At 33.8% G+C, this 24,462-nt stretch overlaps 1 protein-coding gene across 1 annotated transcript; it reads left to right on the top strand.

Moving 5' to 3' along the window:
* Positions 1–10: 10 nt before the first annotated feature.
* LOC144252497 (secernin-3-like) lies at positions 11–24,427 on the top strand (the record flags this gene model as incomplete). The annotated part of the gene is made up of 7 exons (XM_077794776.1): positions 11–92; positions 1,837–2,003; positions 5,009–5,190; positions 5,669–5,868; positions 11,513–11,725; positions 23,141–23,303; positions 24,247–24,427. Coding segments are annotated over exons 2-7 (1,095 nt in total), but the record flags the coding sequence as incomplete, so codon positions are not given.
* Positions 24,428–24,462: the final 35 nt, after the last annotated feature.

Below are 24,462 nucleotides of genomic sequence, written 5' to 3'. Positions count from 1 at the left end.
CGGGAACTTCCTAGGTCAAAGGTGACAGCTTCCGTCAACTGGCGCCTCCTCCCGCTACTTTCAGCTGTCACTTCTGGAAGCGCAGAGGCCAGGTGAGGGGCTTGCTAGAGGGAGGAACGTGCGCAGCGGAGGCCAGAGCCCTGGACTAGCTGCGGCGCAGCGCTGCCTGACCGCGGGACTCGCGGCCACAGCCGTTTGATCGTCTCACGCAGTGTACGGGGTCCGCGGTGGCGGCTCTTTCTACCAGCTGTCAGATTGCTTTCGTTGAACGCTGACACGAGTTGCAAAAACTTTTCTGCACCGGGTTTTTCACCTGTCTTGTGGAGAGAGTAATTCTCGCTTTAACTGGAGTACGATTGTGAGGTTCAAACGATGTGATGCTTTTTGAAAGCTATAAAATAGAATGTCAGCTCTACAGGAGCGGGAGCTCCTTTTGTTTCTAGTTATTTCCAGCTGTACGTTCCCTAGTGCAGAAAGATGTTCAGCAAACATTTGTTGAGTGATAAATGGTGTGAGAGTCCAAGTTTCATGTCCTCAATGGGCCAAGTACCATTCTAACTAGGCAGCAATTGTACCTAGCTTCCCTGACGACCCCTCTTGGATAGTTGAGATCTCCTAGTGCAGCGTGATGGACGTCAGGACTCCAGGGTTTTGAATAGATGTGGCTGCTATTATTATAGAGCACACATCAACCAAGTCCTCTAGCGGGGTTTAGACTAGACTATTTGTGTAATTTACTCTTCTGCCAGATAATAACATCTTTCATTTGAGGATCTACTATGTTTCATGTTAAGCAAAATGCTTAACTTGTCTAATTGAAATCTCCCGTAATAACTCTGTTTAATCTTTTATTCTACTATTGAGCCTGCAAGCATAGAACAATTAAATAGCTTGTCAAAGTTATGTAGTGGTGGAACCAACTTTGGAACACAAATAGAAGGAGATGCAAGATATAAAAGTTGAAATACTCAAAGAAAAGAACAATAAGGATAGTGACCTCTTTCTCATCATTGAGAAGAGAAAAACTTCAGGAGTTTGGGCATTATAAAATAAACAGCTAAAACAATGTGTCTATTCTGAAAGCAAAATAAAGTATAGAATACTTAAGTATATTACTAAAATTGATGATTTAAATTTTACAAATTTCTAGTGAAGACAATCTACATATGAAATTCTACAATCAGGATTTACAAATTATATTTGTGAACTTCCACCATGAAATATTGACAATTGGAATTTCATTGACATTTTTTATATTTGAAGTAGTGAATCTGTTTCAAAATTTCTGTCTTTTTAATATTATAATCTCTGCATATTCTTCCTTAGGTCAAAGGAAACCTTTTCTTTCTTATTTCGAGAAAATACTGAAAACATGTTTTTTTTTCCCCCTGTAAGTTTCAATGATAACAATACAAAGATAATTAAGGCATACTCTCGCCTCATAAGGATTTTATTGCCAATAAGAGGACTGGTGCACAAATATATAGAATATAGCCTTTATAACAGTAGGCTAGGTGTAGAGATTCCCGAATATAGGAATAATGAAAAGAAATTCAGGGGAGACTTTAGGAGAGAAAGGTTTTAGAGAATAAATTTGACCCATCAACTAGAAGAAAGTAGTTCACATTGCTATTTTCTTGTTGATTCTTGTAGTTCATGGTTGATTCTTAAGTCATGTTGATTATTGTATTATAGTTTATGATATTTAAAGCTTTAATGAACACCCTTTATTAGACATGGTAATAATATCCCTTGGCCAGAGAGTAGGAGTATTTGTTTTGTATATACTTAACAATATTTTCTCTTGTTATTTAAAAACTTCTATGTGATTGGTAGTTGTTTAGAAAATGGAGCCCTATTCCTGTGATACATTTGTGGCATTACCTCCAGCAACAATTGATAAGAGGATTATTTTTGGAAAAAATTCAGACAGACTCTGTGATGAAGTACAAGAGGTAGTTTATTTTCCTGCTGCAGTTCATGATAACAGAGAACCTCTTAAGGTAGGTAAAATATATGTTTTTATTTTCTAGATATTCAAATCTTTATTTTTAAAAATTGCCTTCATTCCAAGTCTAAATCTGGGAAGCACCTTCACCTCACAAAGAGTGCATAAATATGTACAACAGAGGAAACTCATTTTTAAAAAAATATTCGTTTTTTAAAAAAATATTTTTTAGTTGTAGATAGACACAATACCTTTATTTATGTATTTTTTCAATGTGGTGCTGAGAATTGAACCCAGTGCCCCACACATTCTAGGTAAGTGCTCAGCCACTGAGCCACAACCCCAGCCCAGAAACTCATTTTTAAAAGAATGTCATTAAAAAAGTATAAGATAACACCCATAGATATTAGTCCATCTTCTAAGAGGCAGTGCAGTCCTCACATCGCCAGAGTACCAAGGTTGTCTTAAACACCAGAATCTATAGCTTAATTTCTCCACTTAATACCAAGCAATAAAAATTAGACAGTCCTGGGCTGGGGATGTGGCTCAAGTGGTAGCGTGCTTGCCTAGCATGCATGTGGCCCGGGTTCGATCCTGAGCACCACATACAAAGATGTTGTGTCTGCCGAAAACCAAAAAATAAATATTAAAAAATTCTCTCTCTCTCTCTCTCTCTCTCTCTCTCTCTCTTTTAAAAAATTAGACAGTCCACCAAGGGAAAAACTGCTTCTATCTGACACTCTTAGAAGGGTCCCCAACTTTCTATTTGAGATGATGTTGAATTTTTGTTTCCCACTGGCCCTTGGATTGTTTCTCCAGATGTAGCACTATTATTTCGTAACTCTTTTTACACAACAGTGATTGAAAACTTCCTTTGATCAGAGAATAATGTTAGGTGTAACCTCTAATATTTAAAAACACTGGTTTATATGTGACAACTTTCAATGAGAATATCCCATGGGTGTTCATGTTTCTTGATGCCACAGAAGGTGAGTATAAATGAATTTTAAGAGGTCAGGCATCACTCTGCTTACAAGACAACCCGTTCCTAGATGAGTTCTGGGGTGGCATGTTATTCACAAAAGGCATTTGTCTAATTCTGACCAGGAGCCAGAATTTAGAATAGTTTATAGACAAATCACCAAGGCCATGAATTGACACAAAAAACAGGCAGAGCCCTCTAGCATGTCAGAGATCTTCATTGCTTCAAATTGCAAACCAAAGTATCCCAGAAAACAGGAAATCTGAAATACATGTTTTATTAGCAATATGCTACTTTAAAAATATCATAAAACAGTTATTACTATCATTTTTTTTGAGAGAGAGGGAGAGAGGGAGAGGGAGAGAGGGAGAGAGGAGAGAGAGAGAGAGAGAGAGAGAGAGAGAGAGAGAGAATTTTTTAATATTTTACTTTTTAGTTTTCGGCGGACACAACATCTTTGTTGGTATGTGGTGCTGAGGATCGAACCTGGGCCGCACGCATTCCAGGCGAGCGCGCTACCGTTTGAGCCACATCCCCAGCCCTATTACTATCATTAACTAGCAATTTGGAAGAGATAATAGAAGTTAAAATTCAAGAATTTAAATATGAAAAATAATTGAATTAGAAATAGGCTTCTGATTTTTATTTCAATGATTTGGAAGCAATTGAAATAACTAATGAAAATTATTCTTTGATGAAATATTAGAATACTTTTCACATGCAAGCATGTTAGAGCAAGGAGTTTAAAGTCAGCTGTAAGATTCAGATGTTGTCTGATGGGAATTCAGAGTCTACAGTTGGAATAGGAGGTATATGCAACTAATTCCACTATAAATTAAATGATAAATTTAAGTAGAAGCAACATATTGCAGCATAGGAGAAACATGTGATTCAGACTAGGGATCAAGGAAAGCTTCACTAGGAAGTTTGTTAGACAAAAAAGATTTTGATTGGTGTAGAATAAGAAAAGTTAATCCAGATTCTGGATAAAGGTTTATGACTCATTAAAAGGTTTATTAAGCCCTGCAATAGCACTAACAACATGCATTTTATTCAGTCACTTGATAGTATACAAATGAATTGAAGGATCCTTTAAAATTTTTATGGAAGAAATAATTTACTATGGAACTTTAGTGAAAGTTTCACTTTATATTTTATTGCTAAGTTATGTACTTTTTGTATTTTAATTCTGTGACATTCTAACACTCAGATATATTAGACATTTTCTATATATTAGGCTATATTTTTTTCTTTTTCTGAAACTGTTTATTCATCTGGGATACCGGTTCCACTTTATCTCTATATTTAAATCTGGCTATCTTGTAAACCAGTGGTTCTCATTCTTTCCACTGCTGCAGACATACCTGATGGACTTCTTCCACAAGTGATATAGACTTCTATGATAATACTCCTGTATTTAGGGGTTACCATATGTGTGCCTAATTAGGAAACACTGGACATTGAGGTTGAGAATTCATTTCTTTTTCATATTTTATTTTTTAGTTGTAGATGGACACAATATCTTTATTTTATTTTTATGTGGTGCTGAGGATCAAACCCAGGCCCTCGCACACACGGCCTCGCATGTGCTAGGCGAGTGATCTACTGCTGAGGCACAACCGCAGCTGGAGAATTCCTTTCTTAATCATCAATTCCTATACATCTTCCTTTGCAAAAAATGTTCAAGACTTTACAACTAGAATTCTTTCCTGAGCTTCTGTAGTGCCTCATGTTCACTTCTCTTCATGACCCTTGTACTTTATATTTTGTTGTGTCTTAATGTAGAAGTCTTAGTTTGTTATAAGTAAGCTTTGTATTGATTAAGTCTTTATAACTAAGATCTCTTTTAGCAGACTACTTTACGGTAGGAGATACTCAGCCATTATTTGGATGAATAAATGATTTAGCATTAATTCTGAATATTTTTAAGAGTAATGCCTTTATTACTAAAAGTTTCAATTTAGTTATATTTCATTGACCTCTTTGATAATGGTGTATCTTTTGAATGATTTTTGAAATTCTAGATTTTGATAACTTTTTTTGGTTTTGTGGTTATGGCTATGACTTTTTTTTAACAGTGTACTTATATAGAAATTGATCAAGTTCCAGAAACATATGCTGTTGTCCTTAGTTGCCCTGCTTGGTTGTGGGGGGCAGAAATGGGAGCCAGTGAGCATGGAGTTTGCATTGGGAATGAAGCTGTATGGGGAAGAGAAGAAGTTTGTGATGAAGAAGCACTACTGGGCATGGACCTTGTCAGGTTATTTGTGTGTTATATTTTTTCATTATAGAACTTGTCTAATTGTTAAATCTTGGTATAATTCTTACCTATTTTATTTTTCAATTTTTCTTTTTTTGGACTTTGATACTTCATAGTATCAAAGATAAAAATGTTTTAGAGTTTCAGCATGCAATTTCATGGCTATCAAAGATCACTAATTGGGAGAAGGGAAGGAGAGGGAAATCATGATTCATTGGAAGTACCTAATATAATTGTGTAATTTACACAATAACCTTATGGAATATGTATTACTATCATAATTTTACAAATGAGATATCTGAATTTCAGATATAAAGCAACTTGCCGATAAATTACCAAGTCAAAAAGTTTAAAAATTAGATTTCATATTATTTGTTAACTTGAAAGAATTTTTGCTTTGAATGTAAACACAAAGTCATATGAGCATGAAAATATTTCAGAAAAATAAACAAAGTTTATTTTAATATTTTTATTTTAGACTTGGCCTTGAAAGAGCTGACACAGCTGAAAAAGCCCTCAAGGTCATTGTTGATTTGTTAGAGAAATATGGCCATGGTGGAAACTGTACAGAGGGCAGGATGGAATTTAGTTATCACAACAGTTTCCTGATAGCTGATAGGAATGAAGCCTGGATTCTGGAGACTGCAGGGAAGCATTGGGCAGCAGAAAAAGTAAAAGGTATGGAAAACTTTTTTTTTTTATTTATAAGGGAACAAATCTATTTTGGCTCACAATTCTGAAAGGGGGGAAAATCCAAGAATATGGTGGCACATCTGCTCAGTTTCTTGTGGCAGGTCTTACTGCTTCGGCCTATAGGGGAAAGCAGTAGGGCAAATGGGCACATGCAGAAGACGAAGAACATAAGGAATGACTTTGCTTTAATAACTTGCTCTTGTGGTAATTAATCTAGATGGACAACTTTTTTGTGTGATTTAATTTACTATTAATAAAATATACCCTTAACTGCAGATATTGCATTTCATTGTCTTTGAAGATTTATATTCCAGCAAAATAAAGGGTAACCTGTAGGGGAAAAGTTAAAAATTGGAAAGAACATGTACTATGAAGTGCATTCTTGAAAAGGTTAAAAGGTAGCATTATCTCTGGCTATATGAGTTTCATATAATGTGTGTATATTTTATGTGCATCAGTTTTTGGCTATTTTATAGTGCTTTTTTTCTTTTAATAACCCCTTGCTATCTTGTCCTCTTTTAACTTTGAGCTGAACACCAAAATTCTTTCATGCTTAAGTATGGAGGTGAGAAAAGGGGAATGGAGCTGGAGATGGATGTCTTTGGGTTGGTGGTTAGAAAGGATATAGTGAAACAAGAATGTCCACTCTCACGAGTATATATATTTCAATACATTTTCTGAAATTTTAGCAATTATGTGAGAAGGAAATAAAATAAAAGGGATACAAAGAGTAAAGGGAAAAGTCAAATTATCACTGTTTGCAGGTGATATTATCCCATACTTATAAGATCTAAAAAGTTCCCCCAGACTTCTAGAACTAATAAACAAACTCAACAAAGTATCAAGATACAAAATCAATATTCAAGAATCAGTAACTTTCCTATTCACCAATAATCAATCCATTGAAAAAGAAATTAGGAAAACAATCCCATGCATAATAACCTAAAGAAAGAAAGAAAGAATAAATCTAATCAAAGAGGTGAAAGACCTTTATAATGAAAATTATAGAACACTGAAGAAAGAAATTGAAGAAGACACTAGAAAATGGACAGATCTCCCATGTTCATGGAGAGACAGAATAGCCGTAGTACAAAAAGTGATCTACAGATTCAATGCAATGTCCATCAAAATACCAATAATATTATTCAAAGAACTAGAAAAAACAGTCCAAAAATTCATATGGAAGAATATAAAATCCAGAATATCACAAGCAACTCAAAGAAAATAAAAAAATGCTGATGGCATCACAATACCCAATTTTAAATTACACTACAAAGCTAGTAAGAAAAACAGAACAGAACTGGCATAAAAACACACATAGAGCAATGCAATAGAAGACACAGAGACAGACCCACACAGATACATTCATCTGATCCTTACAAAGGTGCCCAAAATATACTTTGGAGAAAAGATAGCCTTTTAAACAAATGTGTGGAAAAACTGAATATCCAGATGTAGAATAATGAAACTCACCCTGAATTTGAGGTTGAGCTCCCTCTCACCCTGCACAAAAGTCAACTCAAAATGGATGAAAGACCTAGGAATCAGACCAGAAACGTGGCAACTTTAAAGTGGGTCAGCACTTCAACATATAGGTACAGACAAGCAACAACTTCTTCAACAAGACTCCTAAACTTCAGGAAATAGTACCAAAAATTAATAAATGGGTTTGCATCAAATTGAAAAGCTTCTGTACAGCAAAGTAAAAAAAGAGCATGAAGAGAGTATACAAACTGGGAGAAGTCTTTGCTAGCTAGTTTTTCAACAGAGGATTAATATCCATAATATATAAAGAACTTTAAAAATCTATAAAATAACCCAGTCAATAAATGGGGAAAAAAATTAAACACTTCTCAAAAGAAGAAATACAAATGGTCAACAAATATATGAAAAAAATTTCAACATCTTTAGCAATCAGGGAAATGCAAATCAAAATTACCCTAAGAGTTCATCTTATTCCAATTAGAATGGCAGTAATCAAGAAATACAAATAATAATAAATGCTGGCAAGAATGAAGGAGAAAAAGAATACTTATGGGATCTTGATGGGATTATGACTTTGTATAACCAGTATGGAAATCAGTATGGAGGTTCCTCAAAAGACTAGGAATGGAAAGATCATATGATGCAGCTATGATATTCCTCAATATTTATTCAAAAGAATTAAAGTCAGCATAGCTATACATACATACCCATGTTTATAGCAATGCAATTCCCAATAGCCAAGGTATAGAACCAATGTCTGTCTGTAAGTGTCTAATGTTAAGGTCTGTAAACAAGTCAAAATAACACCTGGTATTTTGCCAGGGGAATGTTAGAGTTCGTAAACAAGTCTGGATGGTGCCTGCCTGGCAAAATGCCAGATCTGCTGCAGTCCGGCTGCAGCAAAATAGCCGGGGGTGGGGGGGTGGGGGGTGACGAATAACTTCTGTAGATTGATACAGCAGGAGTAGGACCGTTTATTGTAGGACAACAGAGCTATTTATACATTTTGCACAGCTTATCTTAATTAGTATAAAGTAGATACATCAGTCAACCAATAAGGAATCTCCACACTTAATGGCTCGCTTTTGTTACTTTTCAAACCACTCCCTCTGGCATTTTGCCAGGCACCATCCAGACTTGTTTACGAACTCTAACATTCCCCTGGCAAAATACCAGGTGTTATTTTGACTTGTTTACAGACCTTAACATTGTCTATCAATGGATAAGTGAATAAAGAAAATGTGGCATATATATACAATGGAGCTTTTTAAAATTGATTTTTAAAAAAATAAATGACAGCGGAATGCAATACAATTCTTTTTTTTTAAAGAGAGAGTGAGAGAGGAGAGAAAGAGAGAGAGAGAGAGAGAGAACTTTCAACATTTATTCTTTAGTTCTCAGCGGACACAATATCTTTGTTGGTATGTGATGCTGAGGATCGAACCCGGGCCGCACGCATGCCAGGCGAGCGCGCTACCGCTTGAGCCACATCCCCGGCCCCGGATACAATTCTTATTACACATATACAGCACAATTTTCATATCTCTGGTTGTATATAAAGTATGTTGACACCAATTTGTGCCTTCATACATGTACTTTGGACAATGGAGTTTTATTCAGACATAAATATGAATGAAACTGTGTAATTTAAAGGAAAATGGATGGAACTTGAGAACATTATGTTAAATGAAGTAAGCCAGACTCAGAAACTCAATGGTCATATTCTCTTTCGTATGTGGATGCTAAAGAAAATAAAAGGCAGGGGCAAGGTTGTCATAAAAATAGAAAGGAGACCAGTGGAGTAGAAGAAAGGGACAAGGAGGAGGATAGAGGAGAGGGAAAAGAAGGTACTGGTGAATGAAATTGACTAAATTATGTGCATGTATTAATATGTAATAATAAATCCCACTATTATGCTTAATTTTAATGTTATCAGTAAAAAAAGAAAGGGTACGATGATATAATAGTAAAACAAAATTTTATGTCATTGGGTAGAACAACACAAGTTGTTTGCTTTAGAATGCTTTGCTTTTTCTTTCCCATGGTTTTGTTTTGATCATATATTCCTTTTATTTGTTTCAAGTGAGGAAATCCAGAGATGTAAGAGACTGGTATATGCAAAACTTGGAATTGAGATCTTCCTGATTTCAGTTCAGTGTTCTTTCACTAGAGCACAACCTGTGTTCAAACATAATCATGTGATTATGTTTGAGATCCAGGAGGATCTCCTAGTTTTACTAAGGAGATAATATATACATGTAAAAATGTTAATTGTTGTATGAATGATACACATAGATGCTGTGAATATTAAAGAAAGGAAAGGTCATTGTAAGCTGGGGGAGTTCAGAAAGGCTTCATAAAGGAAGACTTGAGCTTTGGAGGATTTGGATATTATTTTCAAAACAGATCATTGCCAGTTGTTTTGTTGGACATTTTGTTATATATTTTGCTTTATATATATTGTTTTATGTTTTATTTTATGTATTTTATCTTTTTTAATATATAAAGTTTAACTTAGACTATTTTCTGATTGTGTTAATTGACCCTATTATATCATTAAGCACTTTTAATTTTATCAAATATGCTACATGAAAAGACAAACGAATTCTGTTCAACACAGTTCAACATTCTGTGAAAAAGTCTCATTAGGTCATGCAAAATAAGCACCTTCACTGGGTATCATTATCCAGTTGTACGTTTTGTCACCAGTTTTTCTATTTCTAAATGAGCCCAAGAACTAAATTGTTGTCTTTGAATGTTCCTAACACAAAGAAATGATAAATGTCTGATATAATATACACCCATTTGCCTTGGTCTGATTATTAGACATTATTATACATGTAATGAAATGCTACACTGTACCACATAAATATGTACAATTATTATGTGTCAATTAAAATATATGTTGATTTAAAAAAACTGAATTGTTGGATTATAGGGAATCATCTCTTAGATGGAAACTTCATCACTATCCTTGATTCTATTTTGACTTAAGTCTTGATTTTATAGTGAGACTATCCCAAGTATTACTTCAGTAGAATAATTACTTAGTTGATTTTTACTTTGCAGCTGTCTTTTAAATCAGTTTCAAAACATTATCAATTTTAATTAATTAACATTTATTTTTGTGGTACGGGGATTAAACCCAGGGACACTTTACCCCTGGGCTACATTCTCAGCCCTTTGTAAAAAATTTTGAGACAGGGTCTTCCTAAGTTGTCTAGGCTGTCCTCAAACTTGTGATTCTCCTGAGTGGTTGGGTCAATTTTCATTTATCATCAGCTATATAATTTATTGTGAACAGACTTTTATTATTTTTTCCTCTTTTGTATTTTAGTGGAAAATTTTATTTGTGACTTGTGCCACAATATCTTTGCAAGCAATGTATTTATGATTTAAAAAAAATAGTGTTAGAAACTATAGTAAATCCACATCCTTGAGTATTACTCAGCAATAAAAAGGAACGAACTGTTGATACCTACAGTAAGCTGGATGAATCTTTAGAGAATTATGTTGAGGGGCTGGGGATGTGGCTCAGGTGGTAGCGCGCCCGCCTGGCATGCGTGTGGCCTGGGTTCGATTCCCAGCACCACATACAAACAAAGATGTTGTGTCCGCCGAAAACTAAAAAATAAATATTAAAAAAAGAGAATTATGTTGAGTAAAAAAAAAAGCTAGGATTTTTAGAATTAATATTTAGAGAAATAAAAGAACAAACTAGTGGTTGCCTGGAGTTCATGTATGCTACGGGTGGGAGACAGTGGGTATGGCTCTAAGAGGGGGCAACATAAAGGATTCTTGTGGTAGTACAAGCATTCTTTTTCTTGACTGTATCATTACCAGTATTATGATTGTGACTTTATACTCTAGTTTTTCAAAATGTTTTTGTTGGGGGATATGGAGTAAAGGGAACACAGTTTCTCCCTGGATTATTTCTTATAACTGCATATGCATCTACAATTATCTGAACATAAAAAGTTTAATTCTAAAAATTGTCTCTTAGAATATGCAATAGATGAACATAGTACAAAATTTAGAAGTCTATGTTTACATTTAAATAGTGATTAAGAATTTATAATGTATAGATGGAACATTAATGTTAAACATAACTTTTCGTTTTCATTTCCCTTTTCTTTGAAAATAGAAGGAGTTCGTAATATTTCTAATCAGCTTTCTATAACAACCAAGATTGACCAAGAACACCCAGACATGAGAAACTATGCTAAGCAGAAAGGATGGTGGGATGGTAAAAAGGAATTTGATTTTGCTGCAACATATTCTTATCTTGACACAGCCAAGATGATGACTTCATCAGGCAGATACTGTGAGGGCTACAAGCTTCTGAATAAACACAAAGGTAATTTTAGCATTTTAATAATGTCAAAATAACAAATTACATTTTTGTGGATATAATGTAGGAGTGATAAATCTGTTTTTAGGAATTATATTTAATAAAAATATAGTCATTAAAACTGAAAACAGTATGATGATGTAAGCTATTTTTTGAGATGTGTAAAATTTATAATTGTGGGAAGGTAATGATTCTATGTGAAAGTTCAGATTTTCATTTCTTAGAAACTTTAAAAAAAATTCTGTTAATATTCTTCAAACAAAATTGTGGTTACTTCTCAGATTTTTTTTTTTTTTTGGTACCAGGGTTGAACTCAGGGCTGCTTAACCACTGAGCTACATTCCCAGTTCTTTGCTAAGTCGATGAGCCTGGCTTTGAATTTGTGATCCTCCTGCCTCAGCCTCCTGAGCTGCTGGCATTACATGCGTGCACCACCCTACCTGGCTCTCAGAATTTTTTGAAACATGGAAACATGCTTCTTTGACTCTTGCTGCTACTTCTTGTATTTATCTTTTGATAGTACTCTTTTAAAAAATATTTATTTAGTTGTAGATAAACATACAGTATGTTTATTTATTTTTACATGGTGCTGAGGATCAAACCTAGTGCCTCACATATACAAGGCAAGTGCTTACCACTGAGCTACAGCTACAGCCCCTTGATAGTACTCTTATTGGTTATTTTATTACTGTAAATTATATCTAGAAGTTCTGGTTGAGAAGACAAACTGAGCAGATACAAGAATTCCCTCCTTCCCACTTCAAAACTGCAGAAATATTGATTAAAATAGTCATTAAAAGCATATATAACTAAGTTCAAATACAAGAATAGGAAATCACCAGGTTCTAAAAATGAAGAGAAAACCTATAATATGAGCAAGATTTGGAATATTTCCACCCCCAGACAGTCCTCCTCATCTCTGGGTCAAAGGGCAGGGGGATTCTGCATTGGAGCTAAGCCTTACAGGCTAGAGTTTTAACATCCATGAAAGCATAGATGGCTAGGTCAAAGACTTGTTTGGAAAATAGGAGCTAGGCTCTTTCCCAAGGTACAAATCTAAAAAATACTACTGTACTTCTTGCCTAGATTCCTAGCCTAGAGTTGCGCTTCCTGCTTTCTCAGGCTATAAGTCAATACAGTCTCTTATGAGAGATTGAACTCTCAACCACATTTATTTTGTGGGCTACCTGTGTGGGGCTGAGAAACAAATGTTGGTTTGGAATTAGTAAACCATACAAGACCTCAGCATATGTGTATTTCTAACTCTACTATGTGAATATTTGATACAATACATATTCAGATTTTACTCAAATTACCTATCTAATGGAAAATGTACTATAATAAATCTACATGTAACTGCACTGAAAACATTTAAATTACATGGGATTCTGATGAAAGAATGAAGTTTCTATCTATACTATAATAGCTTCTCCTGTAATGTCCTCAAGTATTCTGACTTTTCCTGTGTATTATCTGATCTGCTGTTAAATCTCATCTAGTGATGTTTTCATTTTCAATATTGTATTTCATCTCTACAAATTTCATTTGGTTCTTTATCTTTCATTTGTCTACTCATTACCTTTGTGTTTTTCTTTAAATCCTTGAGCATATTCGTCATATAGCAATGTAATAGAAATTTTAGCATTCTTGTCTGCTAACAATATCATCTCCATAATTTTTGAGTCTGTCTTCCGGTGACCAAATTTTCATCTTTTTTGCGGGAGGGGGAGTTGCATTTTCAAGGATCTAGTAATTTTGATTGGATGGTGGGCATTATGATTTTATTTGATGAATGCTGCAATTTTGTATTCTTTGAAACACTATTGGAATTTTAGTAATTTCATTCCTTTAGGCCTATTTTTAAGATTTATTAGGATCGCTCTATAGTAGTCTTTCCTTTGGGGCTGGTTTAAGTCTAATTCTGGGGAGGAAGAAGATATAAATGACTAGTGTCAGAAATAAGAGTTCATTATAGGCTCCACAAACTTTAGGAAACTAACAAAGGAATACTACAAATAAATCTATGCTCCTAAATTCATTAACTCAGAGGAAATGAACCAATTCCCTAAAATCCACAGAACACCAAAATTACCTAATAAGAAATGGATAACTTGTTTTAGCAGATACTTATCTTAATTGATTATACTCAATCTGCAAACTATCATTGGCTCAACTTTCAGTCCATTTCTTGCATTCTGCCCCACATGATTATTTAGGGATCAGATGAATATTTGGGTTATTTGGGCAGATGTGTTCTTTTTTTGTTATTGTTTTGAACAGAGAATTTAGAATTTCTTCTGCCTGACTCTCTGCATTATGGGATTTGCCCTTCACTTTCCAGTGCTTGTGGTTGACCTCTGGTTCTTGAGGTCAGAAATACCAAGGTTATCTGTTGCAGCCAGCACAGCACTGACTGTGGACTTCCTATAAGTTGCAGTCATAAAAAAATTGGGAAACTCACCCTATGCATCATCCTCTCATCCACATCACCTCCAAATTTTCTTGCCTTTGTTAGTTGTAAAGAGCCCTCAGGTTAATTGTTCATTGCATTTTTATTCCAAGTTTATATTAGGGAGGGTTGGTCTGATACGAGCTTACATAGTGAAGTTCAAAGTAGAACTCCTTCACATGTCTTTTATTATTCCATGATATTATTTTACTTTTAAAAATAAATATATTCACATGATTGAAAATTTAAAGGTACATTTGTAGTCTGTCCCCAAATACTTAGTTTTTTCCCCCATAGGCAGTTCTTTATATATTCTCCCAGAGATGAAACAGGTTTAATGAGACAAATATGTATATGTATTTTACTGAAATGGTAGCATGCCATTTATACTTTTGTACATATAACTTTCCAAAGTTAGTAGTATATAATACAGATCATTCTATTTTAGTATCTGCAGAACTTTCCTTTAAATAGATACATATTTATTATTTTGATATTGCCTCAATTTTTATGTAGTAGTATTTTGATCATTACATAATAAAGAATGATTGTATGAATCATACTTTAGCTAACAAATAACTGTTACTTAGGTAATTTTTAGTTTTTCATTACTGAAAATCATATAAAGTGTTCATAGCCTACTTATATTCATATCCATGGTTATTTTAGTAGAATGAGTTTTTAGAAGAAGAATGTGCAGTCAAGATGTATATATATTTTAAAGTTTTTGAAACACACTGCCACAGTGGCCACCAGAATAGATACATCAATTTAAATTAACACCAGCAATATTTGAATAGTTGAGTGCCTATTTTCTAAATACTTATTTTTTAACCTTTATAATTTTGTGGGGGGTACCCAGGATTGAACCCAGGGGCACTTAACCACTGAGCCACATCTCCAGCCCTTTTTTATGTTTTATTTAGAGACAAGAGTCTTGCTGAGTTGTTTACGGCCTTGCTAAATTGCTGAGGCTGATCTTATTTTTATTCATTTTTAAATAGTTCTTTTTATTTTTTAAATTTTTATTTATATATGACTGTGGGATGCATTACAATTCTTACCACACACATAGAGCATAATTTTTCATATCTCTGGTTGTATACAAAGTATATTCACATCAATTCGTGTCTTCATACATTTACTTTGGATAATAATGATCATCACATTCCACTATCATTTATAACCCCATGTCCCCCTCTTCCCCTCCAACAACTCTGCCCTATCTAGAGTTCATCCCTGCCTCTCATGCTCCCTCTCCCTATCCCACTATAAATCAGCCTCCTTATATCAAAGAAGACATTCAGGATTGTTTTTTGGGGGATTGATTAACTTCACTTAGCATTATCTTCTCTAAGTCCATCCATTCACCTGCAAATCCCATGATTTTTTCTCTTTTATTCCTGAGTAATAATCAATTGTGTATATGCCACATTTCTTTTAATACATTCATCTACTGAAGGGCATCTAGGTTGGTTCCACAGTTTAGCTATTGTGAATCGTGCTGCTATAAACACTGATGTGATTGTGTCCCTATAGTAAGCTGTTTTAAGTCCTTTGGGTATAGACCCAGGAGAGTGGATAGCTGGGTCAAATGATGGCTCCAGTCCCAATTTTCCAAGAAATCTCCAAACTGCTTTCTATATTGGCTGCACCAATTTGCAATCCCACCAGCAATGTATGTACCTTTTCCTCCACATCCTCGCCAACACTTGTTGTTTGTATGCATACTAGCTGCCATTCTGACTGGAGTGAGATGAAATCTTAGAGTGGTTTTGATTTGCACTTCTCTAATTGCTAGTGATGATGAACATTTTTTCATATATTTGTTGATTGACTTATATCATCTTCTGAGAAGTGTCTGTTCAGGTCCTTGGCCCATTTATTGATTGGGTTATTTGTGTTTTTTTGGTGCTTAGCTTTTTAAGTTCTTTATATACCCTAGAGATTAGTGCTCTATCTGATGTGTGAGCGGTAAAGATTTGCCCCCAAGATGTAGGCTCTCTATTCACCTCACAGATTATTTCTTTTGCTGAGAAGAAACTTTTTAGTTTGATTCCATCCCATTTATTGATTCTTGATTTTAATTCTTGTGCCACAGGAGTCTTATTAAGGAAGTTGGGGCTCAATCCCACATAATGGAAATTAGGGCCTACTTTTTCTTCTATTAGATGCAGGGTCTCTGGTTTTATTCCTAAGTCCTTGATCCATTTTGAGTTGAGTTTTTTGAGTGGTGAGAAATAAGGTTTTAATTTCTTTTTGTTGCATATGGATTTCCAGTTTTCCCAGCACCATCTGTTGAAGAGGCTATTTTTTCTCCAGTGCATGTTTTTGGTACCTTTGTCTAATATAAGATAATTGTAATTTTGTGGGTTAGTCTGCCGAAGCTAATCTTGAACACATAATCCTTCTGCCTCTGCCTCCTGAAACACTGGGATTATAGGTGTGTGCCACTGCACCTGACTAGCCCTTATAAATTTTGTAGGTAAAAGTGGCATATTATTATCTCAATATATATTATTTTATTAGTAAGATTAGACATTCTGATATTTATTGAAAATTTATAATTTTCTTATAAATTGTCCACTTATTAGTGTATCTTTTTCCCATTTTTTATATTGGGTCACTATTAACTCCTAAAAAAATAACTTTTAATGTACTTTTCCCCTTTGCTACCAAATAATTCTGGCAGAATAAATTTTATTTAGATTACTGAGTAGCAGATAATAGCTAAAAGAGTCATTTTACTAAAAAAACATGTGACTGCTCTATCCTCCTTCACTTAAAGAATAAAATGGTTCTATAAATCAATCAGATACCAACTACTCAGATGGATCAGTCAGTGATTGATATTTGCTTTTTTCAAGTATTCATTAAACAAATTAATTTCACATTAGTTATTTTTCAAAGTATTTAATATCTTATATTTTAATTTCTAAAACAATGTCAAAATTTGAAATATTTTCTACAAAGTTTCTTAATGTTAGTTTATCATTTTATTTTATGTATTAATTAATTTATTTTTAGTACTGGGATTGAACACAGGGGTGCTGAACCACTGAGCCACATCCCCAGCCCTTTTTTGTATTTTATTTAGAGATAGGATCTTCCTGAGATGTTTAGGGCCTCGCTAAGTTGCTGAGTATAGCTTTAAACTTTTGATCCTCCTGCCTCAGCCTTCTGAGCCACTGGGATTACAGGTGTGTACAACCATGCCCAGCTAATTTATCATTTTATAAGTATATTTAAACTATTTTTCCATAGGGATAGGTATATAAAAAATGATACAGAATGTTATACTAAATATTTCAATTTTAGACTTATTATAAAAGTAGATTTAAAAAAAGTTGTAGCAGTATCTACTCTCATTTATTGCAAACTTATCCAGGGCTAGGTACTGTATTAAGTTATTCACTTACATTTTCTTTTTAAACAGCCATATGAAGTAGATATTATCTTCATTTTACAAATGAGAAAACTATATGTATTTGTGCTCTTCATTTATATTCTCTATGAAACTGAAAAAAGGGCTTTTTAAATTTACCTTTATTTTTCTCTTAATACTTAGCTCAATGTCTTGTACTACTATGTTGTGTGTGCTTAATAAGTGTTGAAATGATTAATTAAGAATCATTATTGGGTTGAATTGAATTAAATTGTAACTTCTAGGTAGTTTAGCAAAGATCACTGTTGTGTATATTTTTCAGGCAGTAAACATAAAGTCAAGGAAATAAAATTAGCAGATAATTTTTAAAAATGAAGAGCAACAATGCATAATTAAGATGGAAAGGAAAATGTCAAGAATGTAAGGTTTAGAGTAATTGGACAAAAGGAAGAAAACCAAATAGAAATAATAAAACATTAATTCCCCAGTGCATCATAATACTTGTTATATTTAACTACAAAATACTGAATTGTAGATTTGATAGTTATACATGAATATATTAATATATGCATCTGACATGAAGCTTATTTTTTTCAAGTGTGAAGTATAGTTCATCTAGCTTTCTGTGCTTTGCCAAAAGAATAAATGTATTTCCAATTCTTTCATAGAAAATTGTCCACTAGTACATTATGGCTAATTTTTCTAGATAGAAGAGCCTACCTTTCTCCTTTCTAACCATCCCTACCTGATGGCTATTAACTGTGCTGCATGTATATCCAAATTGTATCTATATTCACTCATGTATTTTAAATAACTAGTTTAAATTGCAATGAAATTGCACCCTGTGTTTTGCATTTATTTTACTGAACCCTGCCACTGCAGTCTCAGTACTTATTCAATGCTTGCTAGTGGATTACTTATAGCTACCCTACTCAAGTGATCATGTAAATCCTCCTTTCATTTTAAGAATTGTAGGTTTTGAATACAGAAAACATTTTTGTAATACTTGTATTATCACAGTGTTATGTTCTGCCACTGTTTTTTATTAAAACTTGCATTTATAGGAATTTAGACTTGAATCATTTTTAAATCTCACTAGGTATTGGAGCTATGTATCTGATAGTAGTAGATCAGTATGGGTGGTAGGCTTTTGTTTTATTGCCGAGTTTTAACATTAAAGGTGCTTTTTTGGGTAACACCCTTTTTTCTTCCTGTGTTTTTCAAAATTAACAGAAAATTATGACTCCTATAACAAGTTACCTATAAATTCAGTAAGTTATTTTTCTTGTTTGAATTTGAAGTCATGGTTATACTGTGAAGAAACCAGATAGAATATGGACTTGTGTAAATCTATTTTCATTACCATAAAATTGTTGGTAAGTTGCATGATTAACTGATGACAGAACATTACATTATTGTATATGAAAGTTAATTTTCTTTTGAAGTATCACAAAAATCATATTTTGGGTATAGACTTGCTATGAGCTTTTTCTTTTCTTTCTTTCCTTCCCTCCATTTTCCCTCCCGGAATTGAACCCAGGGGCACTCAACCACTGAGTCACATCTCCAAACCTTTTTGTATTTTATTAGAGACAGGGTCTTGCTGAGTTACTTAGGGCCTTGCTAAATTGCTAAACTCTGGGTTTGAACTTGCAATCTTCCTGTCTCAGCCTTCCATTGGGATTATAGGCATGCACCACTGCTCCCAGTGAAGCTTTTTCTTTTAATCCCCATGTTAGGGGAATGGTGTGGGGAGATTCTTGCTTTCCCTATTCTATTTATCTTTGTGAGTTACTTCATTTTAAAATTTCTTTCTGGTAAGTATTGTAAAATGTTGTGTTTATTATTTGGTGCTGGGGATTGAATCCACGGCATTGTGCATACTAAGCGTGTGCTCTACCACTGAGCTATATCTCCAGCCCCAAAACTGTAGAGTTTGGGGAGAGAGGAAAACAAACAAACAAACAAAAACTTGTGGTCAATTAACCATGTTAAGTGAAAGTTATTTAAGTCTTTAGAACTATGTTTAGCTGGGCATGGTGATGCTCGCCTGTAATCTTAGCAGTTTGGGAGACTAAGGCAGGAGGATAGGAAGTTCAAAGCCAGCTTCAGCAATGTAGCAAAACCCTGTCTTAAAATAAAAAATAAAAAGGGCTGTGGATGTGATTCAGTGATTAAGCACCCCTGGGTACAATCAAAAACAAAACCAAAAACTGATTTTAAGGAAACAATTAAATATTTCCACATAAGTTATCTGAAATACCTGATGGCAGACACTATGTTTTATTACTTAAAAAACAAACAAACTGTACTTGTTACAATATGGATATACCATGTTCATTGTTGTTATTAAGAACCTGGTACTGGGCTGGGGATGTGGCTCAAGCGGTAGTGCGCTCGCCTGGCATGCGTGCGGCCCGGGTTCGATCCTCAGCACCACATAACAACAAAGATGTTGTGTCCTCCGAGAACTAAAAAATAAATATTAAAAATTCTCTCTCTCTCTCTCTCTCTCTCTCTCTCTCTCTCTCTCCTCTCTCTCACTCTCTCTTTAAAAAAAATAACCTGGTACTATTTCTGGGTAAGAAAAAACTGATGTATTTAATAAATTGGAGGCATAATAATGGAGTGGTTAAAAGAATACTGCTACCTGTGTTGGAGTACTTGGAATTAAACTTACCTTCTTCCAGGAATAACTATAATAACTGGAGTAGTGGAAATCTCCCTGTTTAAAAACATGAATGAATACCTGAAACAGTCAGAACATGACTTTTTTTTTTTGCAGTCCTGGGAATTGAACATTTTTCAAGTATGCTAGGCTGACTATACCCCACCCCTCTTTTAATTTTGAGACAGGTTTTGCTGAGTTAACCCAGACTGGCCTCTAACTTGCAATCCTGTGTTCCAAGTAGCGGGATTATAGGTGTGCCCCATGGTACCCAGTTTCTCTTTTTCTTTCTTTCTCTCTTCAGTGCTATATATTGAACCCAGGGCTTCATTCATGCTAGGCAAGTACTCTTCCTCTGAGTTACAGAGCTAATATCGCCAGCCCCCCAAAACCTGTTTTATGAGCTAGAGAACAATATGAGAGTATTTATAATACTGTTTTTTTATGTGACATGAAAAACACCTCCTTATTACTCTGCTTTTTCAGAATTATCCTGGCAATTTTTTTAATAATCATATATTTTATTTTATTTTTAGTTGATTTAATTTTTTTTATTTCTGGAAATTCTTGAATGTTCATTTTTGCCAATGAATTTTATAATATTTTTTCAGTTTATCCCAAGAAAAGTCTCATACAAAGTCAATGACAAATAACACATGGGTAGAGTTAGACCTATTAATTGAAGAGAAAACTAAGGATGGTAATATGATCAAGTGCTTTCAAAGACAGTGACTTCAGTATTAAAGGATTAAGAGAGTGACAACCCATTATTGGATGCTGGGAAATGATGGGTTAAGAAACTTGATGTAATCCTCAAATATTTTTGTGAAAATTGTCTTTATGATCATCCTGCAGTAGTCATAAAGTATTCTCATAAAATTTTGTTGGAAAAATTATACTTCATTCTTTGTTCTAAGAATTAGCATGTTAAAATTTAAAACTAAATTGTTTTTTGTAAGTTTATATTTATATAAATTTATTTCTGTAATATTTTTATTTTACATTAAAAGTTCAATCAATCCTTTTTACTCCATTATTTACCATGAAGTTTTGATTCTCATTTTAAATGTGTTACTTTGAGTAGTAGTCTTTTCTTGTGTCAGTTTTCTTTTGATAATGAGAATTTCTTATATTCAAAGGAAAACTTTTAAGCCTATTCTGAAACTTTTTAGGAGAGATTGTCAATGACTTGTTAACTGTTGTTACTTTAGTTGAAATTGGATCATATTCATGAAGAGATATATCTCTTCATATTTATATCTCTATATAGATATACACCTCTAGTTTCTATGACAGTGCCTGGCACTTAACAGATGCCCCAAAATGTTTTTTTTTTTTAAATAAATGAGAACTAAATAGAGGGAAATATCATCCTTTTCTATAGGGAATGTATAATCTAATGATGGGGCTACAACAAATAAACAAAAGATTAGTAATGCTTATAGATGGAGAGGAAAAGGTCATTTCAGTTGAGCTTAATAGTAAGTTTTAATTTTCAGGAGTTTGAATTTGATTTAGGAGGAATTTGGAGTGATAAATTTTGCAGAAGAAAATTAATGATAGGTCAGAAGAAAAACAAACTATTTTTGTAGGACTGCTGTGTTAGTCAGCTTTTTAATTGCTGTGACCAAGATACTTGACAAGTACAACTTTGAGGAGGAAGTTTATTTTGGCTCACAGTTTCAGAGGTCTCAGCTGATTCCATTGCTCTGAGCTCTTGGTGAGGCATAACATCATGGTGGAAGGGCTGATGGAGGAAAACTACTCAACTCATGATGTCCAGAAAGCAGACAGAGAGGGATCAGGGACAAATACAAAGGTACACCTCTAGAGACCTAATTCCTCCAGTCATTCCCACCTGCCTATAGTTACTGCCCAACTAGTCCATTCAAATTATTAATCCATCAAGTGGCTTAATCCACTAATTAGGTTTCAACTCTTACAATCTAATCCTCTCACTGCTGAACATTTCTGCCTTCACACAGGAACTTTGGGGAAATACCTTATATCCAAACCATAATAACTATATAGGTAGGTTAGGGTTTTTTTGTTGTTGTTGTTGTTACTGTAAGGTAGTTCTGAGCCACATCTTTGACTATAAATGTGTATAGCAAGGAACAGAGCTGTCTGAAAACATCAATGACTTTAAAAAAAATTTTGTGATGCTTTCCAAATACTGAATTCTGAAACTCTGTGTAACCAGGGACATGTTATATTTACTAAAGATAGAAAATAATTTTTTCTATTTTCCTCAAAAAAAATTCTGAAAAACAATACACATTAAATATAAAAGCATAAAACAGTATAATCACATGCAATATATCATCACATACATGTTTCATCTCACACATGGACGTTTAATTTTTAAAGTAGCCCAGCAGGATTATGCACACCCAAATTCCATTAACCATAATGTGTTTTGTCATCTTCATTCTTTTTCAAGTTCTAGCCCACACTTTAATGTAAGCTTATTAATGTCAGACACAGAAATTAATATAGGAAAAATAATGTGTTGTTTTATAAAAATAATTTTTTATAATATTGGAAACTAAATACAATATTTTTATTGATTGAATGGACAGGCTCAGATAATAGGTTATTGAAATATCATCAGTTCATTACTAAATATGCCTTAAAAATTCTGTTAGTGCAATAGGATTGAATGTATTTTTATACTATTGATTGCTTTTGCTTACAAAGTTTTTACCTGTTAGAATGTTTTTGAGATTTTGCATATTTTATATTTAAAAGAAAATATCTTTCTGTGACAATGTGCTGTTGAAACAGAGTTTGTTTATAGTTGATATCTCATTTATACCAAAATCGATATCTCCTATATTATCAGTAGAGAAAGCAGTTTGTAATTGTAAAATATATATATGCAAACATATTTAATGGATTTTAAAATTATTTCCCTAGGAAACATAACATTTGAAACAATGATGGAAATTCTCCGAGATAAACCAAGTGGCATTAATATGGAGGGAGAATTCCTGACCACTGCAAGCATGGTTTCTGTTTTACCTCAAGATTCCAACCTTCCTTGCATTCACTTCTTTACGGGGACTCCTGATCCTGAGAGGTAAAGTCACAAAATACTGTGAACTAGCAAGTGGTCATGGTATGGGGAAGAATCATAGTGTGTTGATAATTCTGTGAGACTAAATTTTTGTTACATAAATAAGACAACTTGTTGGTGGATTTTCTGGGCCAATTTTAGATTGCAATTTCCATAAATGTGTAACTGTTCTCATTTTTTATGGGAAGAAAAGGCTTATAGTTTTGTATTTACCCTTATCTGTACTCCTCTTTCCTACAAATATATTTAACATTGTCAAGAAAAGAAGGTAGATAGGTTTCTCTACTCAGATTTCAGACATTAATGACATTAGATGATTTATAAGTTAGTAAATTGAATAAGTAATGTAGTTGTGCTAGATTTACTTTTGTACATATAGAAAACACATACATATAAAACTTAAACTATCAGTAGTTCAAGTTATATCTTTAGGACTTTATTTATAGACTATCTTGATTCAAGTCATTTGTATCTCTTACCAAATTTAACACCACATTACATTTAGAAATGATTTCGTACTTGCTATCCCTTAATGTTATAGACTTTCATATTGTTAAAGATACTTCAAGAAGTTAGAGTGTGAAACCTGTGTCCCTTCATTAACACTTGTACTGATTTTCACTCCAAGTTATAATCCTCAGTCTATAACACTGAGAATTGTTCTTACCTTAGGAAATGGAAAACTGTTCATTCACTGACATGGTATATGTGCTGTGCTCTCAGTAGGTCGGTATGAATGCAGCCCTAAATTAAGCATTGCCCCTGCTATAAATGAGATCACACTGTACACTGGGATTTGGGCATAGCATAATTAATATGACAGGAACAACTTACTTATGTAGCATCATTAACAGAAACTTCTCTAAGAGAATCTTGGAAAACTTAGAATAATGCTGAATTTTTAAACATTTTGACATGTCAATTTAATTAAGTCTCTTTCTTCTAGATCAGTTTTTAAGCCTTTCATATTTGTGCCACATATTTCACAACTGTTGGATACCAGTTCACCAACATTTGAACTTGAAGATCCAGTTAAAAAGAGGCTGCACTTAAAGAGTAAGCCTGACAGAAGACACCCACTCTACCAAAACCACCAACAGGCTTTGGAAGTAATAAATAATAATGAGGTATTATTATATTATCTGTTGTATCATTAGAATAG

This window comes from Urocitellus parryii, unplaced genomic scaffold (assembly GCF_045843805.1).
Source record: "Urocitellus parryii isolate mUroPar1 unplaced genomic scaffold, mUroPar1.hap1 Scaffold_439, whole genome shotgun sequence".
Taxonomy (NCBI): Eukaryota; Metazoa; Chordata; class Mammalia; order Rodentia; family Sciuridae; genus Urocitellus; species Urocitellus parryii.
This window is presented reverse-complemented; position numbering and strand designations above follow the sequence as displayed.